At 41.4% G+C, this 14,116-nt stretch overlaps 1 protein-coding gene across 2 annotated transcripts in view; it reads left to right on the top strand.

Moving 5' to 3' along the window:
• Nucleotides 1–14,116, top strand: part of EDEM3 (ER degradation enhancing alpha-mannosidase like protein 3) — a 127,056-nt gene that overhangs the window by 86,268 nt on the left and 26,672 nt on the right. For both annotated transcript variants that reach the window (XM_040359803.1, XM_040359804.1), the window contains exons 15-16: nucleotides 2,264–2,418; nucleotides 6,420–6,573. In XM_040359803.1, the coding sequence (XP_040215737.1) occupies nucleotides 2,264–2,418; nucleotides 6,420–6,573 (309 nt within the window). The remainder of the gene's footprint in view (nucleotides 1–2,263; nucleotides 2,419–6,419; nucleotides 6,574–14,116) is intronic.

Below are 14,116 nucleotides of genomic sequence, written 5' to 3'. Positions count from 1 at the left end.
TAATTTATTGTTGCATTGTATCATTAGGTAGTCTCATGACTTACACTAAATATGCTGCTACATAGCATGCAATACAAATGGCAATTGACATAATAATTGTACATAAAATAAATGGGTTAAAAGACATAATAGGGACAAGTAACTTGGGGCATCTAGTGGCACTCTACGCGTTTCCTGGCATTACAGCCATTCATCAGGAGTGTTGTAACGTAATATACTGGAAAGGAAATGGACAAGAATTAATAATACTCTTAGAATAAGGGGGTACAGAAAGACTATGTCCCAACAAGGCGGGGACAAACTTAGATACTCACTACACAGCCCCGAGGCCAAGCCCGGTGTCCGCCAGGGAAAATGGGGGTGACAGGCATAATGTCTCCCCCGGGGTTGAGACGGTGGAACCCTCCAAGGACGGAGAACAGCGTCCAGAGCACAGCACGGTGGTCACAACGTGATTCAATTAACTATGTGTGCACAAAAAGTGCATAGTGTTCCTAAGAAAAAACGAAAACATTAAGTAAATGTGTAGAAATGTCGGGTGTGTAAATTGTGACAAAATGTCTGTGTTCCCTAAAGGGAACTACATGAGGGGGTATATGTTAAATAAAACCAAAAAGGGGGGAGAGAGAGACATACCAAAAGAGGATAGATGAGCTCCCAACGAAGAAGGTAACCTGTGTGTGAATTCAGTATGTGCTTCCTTATGCTTGAATCAAACAAATGAACCACCGGCTGCGCAAAGGCTACTATATGCTCCCATTCCCAGGGAGGGGCGCCGTCAACGTCATGCCTGATTGGCCATACTGCACCCTTAAGCCATGCACGAGATGGGTGGAGACCCACTGCTGATGGTTTCTCCACATGCAGTTGGGATTCCCCTCCCCATATCTATTGTGCAGTATGGCCAATCAGGCATGACGTTGACGGGGCCCCTCCCTGAGAATGGGAGTATATAGTAGCCTTTGAGGAGGCGGTGGTTCATTTGCTTGATTCAAGCATAAGGAAGCACATACTGAATTCATACACAGGTTACCTTCTTCGTTGGGAGCTCAGCTATCCTCTTTTGGTATCTCTCTCTCTCCCCCCCCTTTTTGGTTTTATTTTACATATACCCCCTCATGTAGTCCCCTTGTGGGAACACATAGACATTTTGTCACATTTCACACGCCCTACATTTCTACACATTTACTTAACTTTTCATTTTTTTCTTAGAGAACACTATGCACTTTTTGTGCACACATAGTTCATTGGATCACGCTGTGACCACCGTGCTGTGCTCTGGACTCTGTTCTCAGTCCTTGGAGGGTTCCCCCGTCTCAACCCCAGGGGAGACATTATGCCTGTCACCCCCATTTTCACAATATTCCCAATATTTAAAGTTTCTGTTTATATCTGACATGGCGGTTGCCTCATATAAAGTCCAACAGCTCAGGACAGCATCCAGAGGCTCTGAAGAGGCACAGCAAGGAAGATTTTTTAGCAGCCTGCGGGTAATGGGTTTCCCTCATTACACAAGAAATATACTAAACTTTAGCTTAAAGTGATTGTAAAGTCTTGTGTGTTTTTTTCCCATGTTTTACTTACCTGCTCTGCAGTGGATTTGCACAGAGCAGCCTAGATCCTCCTCTTCTATGGTCCCTCTTCTGTGCTGCGGCCCCTCCCTCCTGTTGAGTGCCCCCGCAACAAGCCGCTTGCTATGGGGGGCACCCAAGCGGAGTCACAGCTCCGGGTGTCCATTTAGACACAGAGCCCTGACCCTGTCCCCTCTTTCTCTTTATTGACTGACTTTGACAGCAGTGGCAGCCAATGGTGCCACTGCTGTGTCCTAGCCAATCGCGGGGGAAGAAATCTAAGATGGCTGAGACCCTACTGGACAGAGAGAGACTTTGGGTAAGTTTGTTTGTGTGTAGGTCTTTTGCACACAGAAGGCTTTTTATCTTAATGCATATAAAAAAAATCTGACTTTAAAACCACTTTAAAGCCCCCTTTTTCGAAATATATATGTTTGAATTACAAGATTGGCTTTACAGCATTACATTTTTGTGGCATATAAAACCATTTAACATTTTAAGAATTTCAATGATGACCTGTGTTTACTCAAATAAATGAGTAGATGCAATAAGAATGTGGTTACAAATCCGAATCTAAGTTTATATTTTTCTTAGGGTTTTAATGCATTTGATTGGTAATGACATAAGTAGTCATGTTATAACTGTGAAAGTAAAGCTTGTTTTAACTGAATGATTACCATAATTGCTTGCAGACTACACAGTATACAGAGCTTGATGACAGCAACTTTGATTGGTCTTGTCCAAATACACAAATCCTTTTTCGCAATGACCCTTTGTATGCTCAGAGTATTCGTGAACCCTTTAAAAATGTGGTCGACAAGAATTGTCCTCGTACTACTGCAGGAATGTGAGTCACATTATTTTTTGTCAAATGTGTAATAATGAACCTTTCATAACATGATGAACTTTAGAACCTAACTTTATGTGTGTATGTATATGTGTGTTTTTGTGTGTGTGTGTGTGTGTGTGTGTATGTATATGTGTATATGTGTATATCTATATATATAATAATCCTATTCAAGATTACATCTGAATACAATCTTTATTAAATCGCTGACAAGGAAATGGCTGTAAGCTACATACAGTCACCGTCACCAAAAATCCAAGAATCCCAATAAGGACCTGAATATAAAGAACAGTGAATCATTATAATAAGTATTAATACCCATAATTCGATCTATCTAGATTCCTATAAAAACTGAAAAATGGAATATAAAAACTAATCATATCTTCAGGTATATGGAAGGAGATTATCTCACACAAACCGGTACAAATCTTTATCTGAGTTTAATCCCCTATGATGTATTGTATCTAAAATAAAAAAGTATCCACTGTACCTCCTCCTTCCTTTAAAAATCAATTCACGATTAGCTCCTCTTCTATTGCGATTAACCCAATCTATGTCCATAAACTTTAATTGTGAGATTGCATGCCCTTTCTCGACAAACGGTCTAGCCAGCTGTAATTGTGTAAATTTATCTTTTATGGAGTACTTATGACATGCAATGCAATCCTTTTACTTTTTGTGTAGTTTCACCCACATGGGCACTTGATCACATAAACAACAAACAATGATTGACATGTATAATGTCCTTTTGATATCTATCCTATATCCTTTATGTGGGCGAGACAAAAATTTAGTTTTTGTCATCGTTGCATTGAATGCAATTCAAACCAGGGCATGAACCATTATTACATGGCCCCAAAAATGTTAAGGTGATAGTAGATGAACAGTATTGATCAGCCCTCACTAGTCTATCTTGTAAAGTTTTACCCCATCTATGAAGGAAGAGGGGGTGCATGAAATTCAGAGATATTTGGATAATTTTCTGAGTATAGACCAGTGTTTTCTGATTATGTGAGAGAAGAAGGATTAAACTGAGACAAGGAATTCTCCTCTGGGTGTTTTTTCTAGGAGTAGATTTTGTGCACGTCTCTCCTCCATCTCATCAAGGCATTTCTGACACAATGATCACTAACTATCCTGGTTTCTCGGGTCAATTGCTTTTGGGTATGGATTTAAAGACACCTGGAGGATGAAAGTTCCTGAAATGTAGTAATTGGTTGCGATCTATGGATTTGATATACTGATCGCTCATAATTTCCTGTCCCTGTATATTTAGCATAGTGTCCAGGAAAGAAATTTTACTAGAACGAAATACCATATTAAAACTTGAGACCTAGTACCAAATAGTTTAAATATTCATTGAATAGCCATGGAGTACAAACGTTGCCTGTCCACACCGCAAACACATCATCTATAAATCTGAACAACCTGCTACAGTGGTCTAAAAAAGGTGTGTTCTTACAAACAAGACTTTTCACTCATGTCCATAAACATGTTCGTGTATGGGAGTGCTACATTTCAGCCCATTGCTGCTCCCCTTAATTGAAAAAAATTTGTCTCTTGTGAATAACAAATAAATAATTTTCTTCAAGCACAATCTCCAGTAATTTCAACAGGAAAGATCTGCACATTTTTATATTATCAGAACAAATTAATAAACGGCGACCATGCTTCAATACTCAGGTCGTGAGGGATGATTGTATACAAGCAAGATATATCCCATTTCACTAGGATGGAATCGGGCACAACCACAATATCCTTGACCTTATTTAGAAAATCTCCTATATCTTGTATATAGAACCTGGTTTGTTTCGCCAGCGGTGTCAAGCACTTATCCAAATATTTTGCTAGAGTGGCTGTGACCGACTCCATCCCAGACACAATTGGGTGTCTGTGAATTTTAGGTAAGATTCTGGCTAAAATGAGAATCGCGATTTTATTTTTTAATTAATTTATTTTTTGGTTAGAAGATAAATTGCAACTCTCTCACGATTCTCACATCTTTCACATTAAAAGTTTGCTCTAAGAAGGAAGTTGGTTACAATGTTTCATGTTACAAACTTGGCAGACTGACAGGATTTTTTCATATATACACACACGTACGTTTATCCCTTTGATCTAAGGCCTCATGCCCACGGACGTTTTTACAGCCACTTTTATGAGTGTTTTTTGCAGCTTAAAAACGGCTCTCCGTGTTAGCCTATGGCCTCATGCCCACCATGACGTTTTTAAGCTGCAAAAAAAAAAAAACAGGGCCAGTGCGTTCTGAAGCTCCAGCGTTAGAGCTGTAAAGACGTCAGACGCCGGCAAAGGGTGATAAACGCGATTTAACTAGGCTTAACGCTGTGTTAAGCCTCGTCCGGCGTTTTTCTCTATTCAAAATCAATGGTTCCAAATGGGAACCCATTGATTTGAATTGAGGTCGCACCAGAAGTCAGATTTGGATGATACGACTTGAAGAGGAACCCCGCGAAAATTAAAAAAAAAAGTGTGCGTGAGGTTCCACCCAGTATGAAGAAGACCCCCTGGAGCTGCCTAATTACTTTTAAAAACCTGTCTAGTGTGTGTGTGTTTTTTTTTTTTTTTATCAACACTTTTTTCCCCCCAGGTGAATGGGTAGGGGTACGATATACCCTATACTCGTTCACATAGGGTCGGGGCCCTGGTTTATTTAAGGGGGCTCTCAGATTTCGATAAGCTCCCCACCCGCAGACCCCGAAACCCAACGGCCAGGGTTGTCGGGAAGAGGCCCTTGTCCTCATCAACGCGGGGACAAGGTGCTTTGGGGTGGGGGGGTGCAGTACCAGTTATATGGTTTTGGTAAATCAAAAATCTGCAGAAAATCTAATAGTGTGTATGGGGTTTAAAAGGGTATGTGTATTTTTTTTGTTGAGATTCATACTTGCCTAGGTGGATGCAGTATCAGTATACAAAGAAGAACAAAAGAAGGGGCTAATCTTTTCAGAGCTTGCTTCTGCTTTGGGATTGCTGCCGCTAAGCGCCTTGGGCTATATTGACTTTTTTTCTGGAATAAGGACTACCATTAATTAATTAATTAATTTACTATCATATCATCACCTTACCAAGAATTATCCATTTTGTATTCATGGGCCATTGTGTTCTATACTCTGCTAAATCTTGCGCTATCTGACAATTTTTTCCATTAACGGATGCAGTATCAGACCGATGCTTCAGCTGTCCCCCCTCATCTCTTCATTGAGAACCGAGCCACCGAACATCACTGATGGCTCGGTTCTCATTCCTCCCTGAGCAGAGGGCTGCAGACTTTCAGTCAGCATCTATCCTGCTCTGTTCCGCCACACTCACTGGAGCTCTGAGCTGTGGAGGGGAATGACTATCTCTGTGTCTCAGCAAGACGCTGAGACTGCCATCAGTCAAGGCAGCTGGCGGATCAGGACTTCTGAATTTGGGATGATGCGCTGCCTCAACTAATTGCAGTCAGCAGAGTGTGGACTTTAGACCACTCTCTCCTTAAAACTGGTCACAGGAGTGCAAAACTAATTTTAAGTGTGGTATTTGCATTTTGGAATCTCTCTTTTGTGAACTTGCATCATTTAGTCAAAGGAGCTGTCCACGCAAGTGAAACAAAACCAATCTGTCGGAGAGATAGCAGCAACATGAGGAGTGGCCAAATCAACAGTTCTGTACATTCTGAGGAAATAAGAATGCACTGGTGAGCTCAGCAACATAAAAAGGTGGGGGACCGTTTATAAAAATGGTTGCAGTTCTTAAAACTTGGACTTGATATTTATGTTCAACCCCTTGAATTAAAGCTGAAAGTCTGCACTTCAAATTCGATTTGTTTTTAATTGTATTCTGGTGGCATACAGAGCCAAAAGTATAAAAATTGTGCCTGTGTCCAAATATATATGTATGTATGTATGTATGTATGTATGTATGTACATAACCACACACACACACACACACATGAATAGCAGGATGCTGTAATGTGTGGCTTACACTATTTAACTCTGTTGTAGGGATGAGCTTTCAGGCAATAGAAACAGACCACCACTGCGTGCTAGAGATTTCATGGCCAGCAATTCTGAACATTTGGATATCCTGAAGAAAATGGGTGTCAGTCTTATTCACCTGAAGGATGGAAGGGTTCAACTAGTCCAACATGCCAATCAAGTAAGCAAATTGTGGCTTGTTATTCTTTTTCTACAACCTGCACATATTGGTAAACATGGATGGATGGTACATTTAATTTGTAAAATGGTAAAGCACTTGACATTTTAAAAGCACTGTTGGAGGCAGTTGAAAAAAAACTCCCTTCAATATTAATATACAGTATAGTGGTAGATAAGTTACCACATTTAAGAATTTTCTGTGTTCGTTAATATACACAAATAACATTTTACATCACCATATGTTTACTGCACAATGATTTAAACAGCCAGTTATTAAATTCCAAATGATCAGATTTTTAACTAGAACTGAACCTTTTTTTATTGGCAACACGCCGATGAATTATGTAGCTGCTGATCAGGCTTGTACAGCAGTAAGGAGGTATTTCTAACCCATTATACAGAATTGTTTTGCTTGTGTTTTTAATGTTTTTTTTTTTTTAAATGTCAGCCACACCTGTATTTTGGTGCATTGTTGAGTTCTTGGACATTAGATCAGACAGATTTCCTGATGTCTGCTGTCCAATATCCTAAAACAGCTTTGGATTTATTGCTCACTCTGTGTGATTTCAAGCCATTTAGTTCTGCTAAAAACAAATATAAAAAGCACCATTAAACCTAATCTACAATGTTTTGTGATCTAGTTTTTGGTCTTGGTGCGCAGCTTTTGACCACAAAACATTGTTCAAAAAGTGTTTTGCAACTTTTAGTTGTCTTAAAGCGGAGTTCCAACCACAATTAGCATTTTTTAAATGTATGTCCTTTCATCCTGCGTTTTTCTAATATAAATCTGGTTACTTACTATTTTACAATCCGCCGACGATCCGCATAGATATTAAAAAAAGATAGTTTATATAACTATATCTACACCGTTGTCATTTTGCTTGTGGGCATTGTGAAGCCTACAGGCACTTACTTCCTGGAAGTCTTGGATGGGGAGTGATAATTGGACAGCACACTGCATCCTGGGAAATGATGACACACATTTCCCGAGAGCATTAGAGGGAGATGATGTCAGAATCCTAGGTGGTTTCAAAGGCAGATTTGGGACCGCATAGCAACAGGCATTTCCAGATGAGTAAAAAAAAAATTTTTTTTTTTTTTTTTAGTCGTAAGCTACAGTTTAAAGCAAAATTGTTAATAGTGTGGGGTGTTTTTTTTATTTTTATTTTTTAACTGTAGAGCACTGTTCTACTGTGGTAAAGACATAATTTTGCCCCTGTGCAAAGCATTAATAAGACCCAATCTGGAATATGCTTGTCCAGTTTTGGACACCAGTTCTCCAAAATTTGGGCAACTGAAGTGCAGAGGGCAACCAAACTGATGAGGCATGGAGGAGCTCAGCCATGAGGAGGAACCTAATCACCTCTTCTAAAAAGAGAATAAATTCAAGGGGGTTGGGGTATAAATACATAAATGTTTCATATAGTGAACTTGGTGCAAAATAGAGTTGCACCAATAAGTTTTTTTTTAATTATCAGGGAGTACCAGTGCCGATACTTTCGGTCAAGCACTCGCTGAGTACCGATACTTTGCAGTGCGATTTTGTGTCAATACAAAATGGGCGCAAATCTGCAAAGAACTGCAAAGAATTTAATGTGATTTGCAAAGGAATGCTTTCTACACACAAAGCCAGCAGGGGAAACCCGTGCTATTGGAACTTCGAGGTACATCTACCCTATCGGGGTTTGGTTTGGCTTTAATGGTGAGCCAACTCCCGGGGAAAAAAAAAACTTTTTTCTTAGAGGAGGGACCTTCACTTAATCAAGTTATTTTTTTTTTTTTTCTCTGGGATTCTTGAAATGGGTGTCCCCTATCTATATCACGTTAGGCTGCTTCGAGAATTGTGCACAATATCCTTGCACTGGTAACTGAAGAATGCTGATAACAACATTTTTAAAGTCTGCAAATATCTGCCTGGCTATAAGTTAATGTAGTCTCAAGAATTTAGGAATTTTGAACCATTTTATAAACCATTAAATTTTGACTCCTCTTCTGAGATATGGTACATCAACAGGATTGACTGAAAGTGCATCTTCGGATGCCTGCTTCGGCCGCAAGGTTTTGCAGGCGGCTGTTTAACCACTTCCCTACCGAGTCATTGTAAAATGACGTCGGCGGGAACCTTTCCTCTTTCAGACTGGACGTCATATGATGCATTCCCGGCCGCTGGGGGGGGGGCGCGCATTGCTCGGAACCCGGTGCGTGTGCCCAGCGGCCGCGATGTCTGCCGGGCACCCGCGATTGCCCGCAATCACGGCAGAACCATGGATCTGTGTGTGTAAACGCACAGATCCATGTCCTGTCAGCGGTGAGGAGACTGATGTGTGTTGCCAGTACAGAGGAACACACATCGATCTCCTCCCCTTGTGAGTCCCCCTCCCCCTACAGTTAGAACACACTTTAGGGAACATATTTAACCCCTTCAGCGCCACTAGTGTTAACCCCTTCCCTGCCAGTCACATTTAAACAGTAATCGGTGCAGTTTTATAACACTGATCGCTGTGTAAATGTGAATGGTCCCAAAAATGTGTCAAAAGTGTCCGATATGTCCGCCGCAATGTCACGGTCACAATAAAAATCGCAGATCGCCTCCATTACTAGTAAAAAAAAAATGCCATAATTCTATTCCCCATTTTGTAGACACTAGAACTTTTTTTATTATGATATTTATTAAATCAAAAAGTAAAAGATATTGTGTTTTTTTTCAAAATTGTTGCTCTTTTGTTCATAGCGCAAAAAATAAAAACTGCTGAGGTGATCAAATAACACCAAAAGAAAGCTCTATTTGTGGGAAAAAAAGGGCGTCAATTTTGTTTGGGAGCGACGTCGCGCGACCGCGCAATTGTCATTCAAAGTACGACAGCGCTGAAAACTAAAAATTGGTCTGGGCAGGAAGGGGGTGAAAATACCATGTATGGAAGTGGTTAAAGGTTGAATCGCCTCCGTTGAGGAGCTCTAGTGTGTTGGGGTGAAGTTTGGTTTTTGATTGCTGTTCCCACCCCTCGTTTCTGACACTGCTTGGGGACGTCCCTACAGTCAAGAGTACAAGGAAGCTGTGTCCGTCCATGGACGAAAGAAAAAATAGGATTTTTGTACTCACCGTAAAATTCTTTTCTCTGAAGTCCATGGATGGACACAGCACCCACCCCTCCTTTTTTTTTTTGTACTGCTTTTTGACGAACTGAGCTGCTCAAAACAGTGTGAGGAGTCATGACCAGAGGGACCGCCCCCTGGGCGGGGCTGTTTCAGCTTTGCTAAAGTTTACATGTTTTAACCATGTCTGCCTAGTCCTCTCCTAATAGACAGAACACAACCCTAAAGTCAAGAGTATAAGGAAGCTGTGTCCATCCATGGACTTCAGAGAAAAGGATTTTACAAAAATCCTATTTTTTTACTTTTTTGCTATAATAAATATCCCCAAAAAGTTATAGCGTCTGCAAACTACGGGAAAGATTTTTTGGCAATTTAAGTAATGGTGGTTATCTGCGATTTTTAGTGGTACTGCGACAATGCGACGGAGACTTTTGACACTTTTTTTTTGGGACCATTGGCATTTATGCACCGATTAGTGCTTTAAAAATGCACTGATTACTGTGTAAATGTCACAGTATATCTGTGTGACACGGTCAGCAACTGGTTAGAAAAAAATTCCTTTCTTAATTTTTCAAAACAAATGAGCTGCAAAATTACTCACCATGCCTCTTAGCAAATACCTTGGGCTGTCTACTTTCTAAAATTGGGTCATTTGGGGGTTTTGTGCCATCTTGACATTTCAGGGCCTCCGAAACTGATCGGTAGTGAGGATGTGAAATCACCATTTTACACTCTTAGAAATGCTGAAGGCAGTTATTGGTTTTCTCAGGCCATAGAGATGATTGGAGCGGTTCTAGTCCCTGATCAGATCTATGGTCAGCTGGTGGAACCACCGGCTGCATTCTCGGGTTCCCCAGTGGGACAGGAGAGCCAGAGAAAACCATGGAAGACCACGGAAGGAACATTCCCACCTACTGCTTGTAAAAAGCAGTTTAGTGGCTAATTGCCCATTAGGATTGCTTTTTACATGAAATCTGACTTCCGATTGAAAAAAAACTATACTAAGCTGATGCCTAAACCTGCAGGCATCGTTCTGCTATAACCACTCAAAGTCCAGTATGTCGTTGGTCCTTGGGGATATATTGTAATGTTCTTTTCTTTCATACAGCCTGTAGGTTAAATGAAAAATAGACCCTAACGGATTCCTACATTCACATCGATTGGTGGTATGCCCACCATTAGTATACCACCCTGCATCCACCCAATTTTAATGACGGGCAAACATTATTTTTCATTCAGCCCAGGGGCTCTATTCACATCAATAGATGAAGAAATCTCTGCCAAGAAAAGTAAATAAAAATATATCTCGAAGTATAGGGGCAATCTGTCATTAATGTCCACCCTTGCCCCCATACATCGGAAAATATGCTCCTTTTTGGTGGTGAAATCGTCCCCTACAGCGCTGGAGTCAAGGATTTGTGTATATCGTGAGAGTAAACCTGTGCTGCAGCTGAATGGTTTACCTGCAAAGCAAATTATGATTAACAATAAAACACGGTAACAGTACATTATAACAGTAGAATGACATACCTGCAAAGCAAACACGATAAAACAATAATAATAAAACATTACAGTTGAGCATAAAATACAGTAAAACACAGCAGAACAATAGAGGGGGTAAAACAATAAAATAAACTATTTTTTGGCTTTTTTATTTTATTTAAAAAAAAAATTATGTTTTTATTCTTCTTTTTTATTTTTTACCTTTTTATTGTAATTATAAACATTTCAGCTTGGTGTCTCTCAAAATACGATGGCCACCCAACATATTTCGAGACCCTGTGTGATAGTGTGCCCTAGAACTGTGCCATGCTGTACCCTATGCTAATGCTCCAATAGTGTGTGGTAGCGACGGAAACCGCCACTGATGCAGAGACCAGGTTGGTCACGACAGGAGGAACAATAAAAGTGTCTATATACGTGTTTTTTTACAGACACTATATCTTTTTTGGGGTGTGTGTTGGTTAGAGGTGGACCACGGAGGATGTCCGGAAAATGCCCCTCATGCAGCAGGCTTGCTGCAATTGGATTGGGAGGTTGGGCCACAGCACTGCCTGGAAACAGATGGGCTGTGATCTCTTCCAGGATTTTTAGGAAGGATCCTGTTTATCCTAATGCTTTGTATAGCATATAAGCGTTCAGCAAAGCCAATTGGAGTAAGTATACGGACAGTTTTTTTTTTTTTTTTATACCAGCGTCTGGCATTTTGGCAATTAAGTACGGCACCATCATCTGGTCATTGTAGTTCACCCCTCCCATGTTAAGGTTGTATTAGTTAACAACACCAGTCGTTGTAATGTATCTGCGTGTATAGAGGACAGAGCAAAAACATTCCGTGTGTCCCTCCACTTCACTGCAAGAAATTTATTACACTTCAAGCAGGCCCTCTCCCCCCAGGAAATCAACAAGCCTTTGGGGGAATCCCTGGCGATTGGAACGCACAGTGCCACATGAGCCACTTCCGGAATCAAAAATTTAGTAAAAAGTGGCATGCTTGTGTAATAATTGTCCCATGTACAAGTGGTACCCCTTTCCGAATAAGGGTGACACCAAGTCCCAAACAACCTTACTACTGCTCCCTATGTAGTCACGGGGGCTCCACGCTGCTATATTTTCCCTCATAAACCAGAAAACTCTATGAATAGCCTGTGGCCCTGTCACAGAGCTTATACCTCCTTGACCCCATATCTGGCACGCTTGCTGGGGAGAAACGGAGAGGCAAGGTGGCCAGAAAACGTAATTGGGGACTCCTCAACACACACAACTTGATCAGGAATAAACATGGCTGCAAATTGTTGGTTGAAGTGGTTTACGAGGGGCCAAATTTTGTGGAGCCGATCATATTCAGGGTTACCCCGAGGACCACAGAGTTCACTGTCATTAAAATCCAGAACCACAAGATTTGCTCATTGATTTCTGGTCGTGGAAGCAGAGAACACAGGCATATGGTGAATTTGGGTCAGTGGATCAATATGACATCAACTCAATCTTTTTAGTAATGCCCATGAGGAGGGCTAGACCCAGAAAGGTCTTACTTTTGGGAACCTTTATAGGTTTCCAGGAAATTTCTCTGGCATGGGTCAAATCTTGGTTTTGTAGCAAATAAATTGACCAGCGTATAAATTGCTTTGGTCCACAATGGATCTGTACAGATCTTCCATTAAAAACGGCTTGTGAAAGTCAAGGGTACTAAAATCTGCTGTTTCCACCTGAATTCAGGGTTAGCCAGTGAATGGGGAAGTATGTGCGCTGCAAAAGTAGTGGACTGCCAATCAGGATTTGCAAATGCATCAGGAAGGGCACTATGGGCTTTACGGACCTGTCTTTGAGTTCTTGGTGGCTGCAGGGGACACTACTTGTGCTGGCCACTGCACCAGCTTGAACTGTACTTATGGTATTTGCCATGTCACTAAGTGTTACTGCAGTGCTGGTTTGTCTACGACCATGACGTACTGGGCCGCTGGCGCTTGCCAGTTCACCAGAAGGTTGAGCTCTCTGCTCCAAAAGTGAACCATGGGGTTGTTGCACCTCAGCAACAGAACATGGTTGGGTACTCCTGACCTTAGCAGGGACCACTACGTCATTGTCAGTTATCTGTCAGGGTGCCGCTGCTCTCTACAGGTTCGTACAGTGAGCTCTCCCCTTTGCTCTCATCTCATGCTCAGTATCGTATAGGCGTCTTCACTAGTATACCTCACATTTTGGCCACTAAATTTATAGGTACAGCTAGTGCGACTCACAGGTAAAAGAGCACCTGGTTGTCAGTGACTGCTTGAATCCCTACAAAAAAAAATGTACTGTTAGCGCTAACAGGGTTTAGGCATGGCTTTGCTAAGACTGCAGTTTTGTGTGCTGTGTTTTGTAAGTGACAGTGATCTATTTATACTGCACTTGGGTGGGCTGGGCGGAGGGGCTAAACGTAGGTGCTCGCAGGTGTCTGGTCTGATCCTGCTAACGCTGTGTTTTTGGCAACCCTTTACTATCGAGGACGCTAGTATAGATCGCAAGGGACGCACACCTATAGCGATTTGTGCAGCCGAGCTATCCTGCCGGGGTATAACTGCGGTGGCCAGTCAGCAACTGGTTAATCCTTCAAAGATTACCCTAACTGTCCTCTACGCTCCTCCCAAGACCTGCTCTCTATCTCCCTGGTCTCCACCTCCTATGCTCTTCTCCAGAACCTCTATCATCCTCCTCGAACTCACTAAACCAATTCGGTTATTTTCATTTAGGCAATCCCTGAAAAGTTATCTCTTTAGGGAGGCCTATCCTGCCTTCAGCTAACAGAATTTTCTACTTCCCTCATCAGTTCATCCCTCCAGTTACTACCTTTTTTGTTTCACCAGCCTCTCCCTACTAGATTGTAAGTTTGCAGAAGCAGGGCCCTCCTAACCCTCTTGTATTGTATTGTATTGTATTGTATGGTTGCTATATTGTCTCCTAGTATATGG

The sequence above is a fragment of the Rana temporaria genome, chromosome 7 (genome assembly GCF_905171775.1).
Source record: "Rana temporaria chromosome 7, aRanTem1.1, whole genome shotgun sequence".
NCBI lineage: Eukaryota > Metazoa > Chordata > Amphibia > Anura > Ranidae > Rana > Rana temporaria.
The sequence above is the reverse complement of the archived record's forward strand: the minus strand, read 5'-3'. Positions and strand labels throughout refer to the sequence as shown.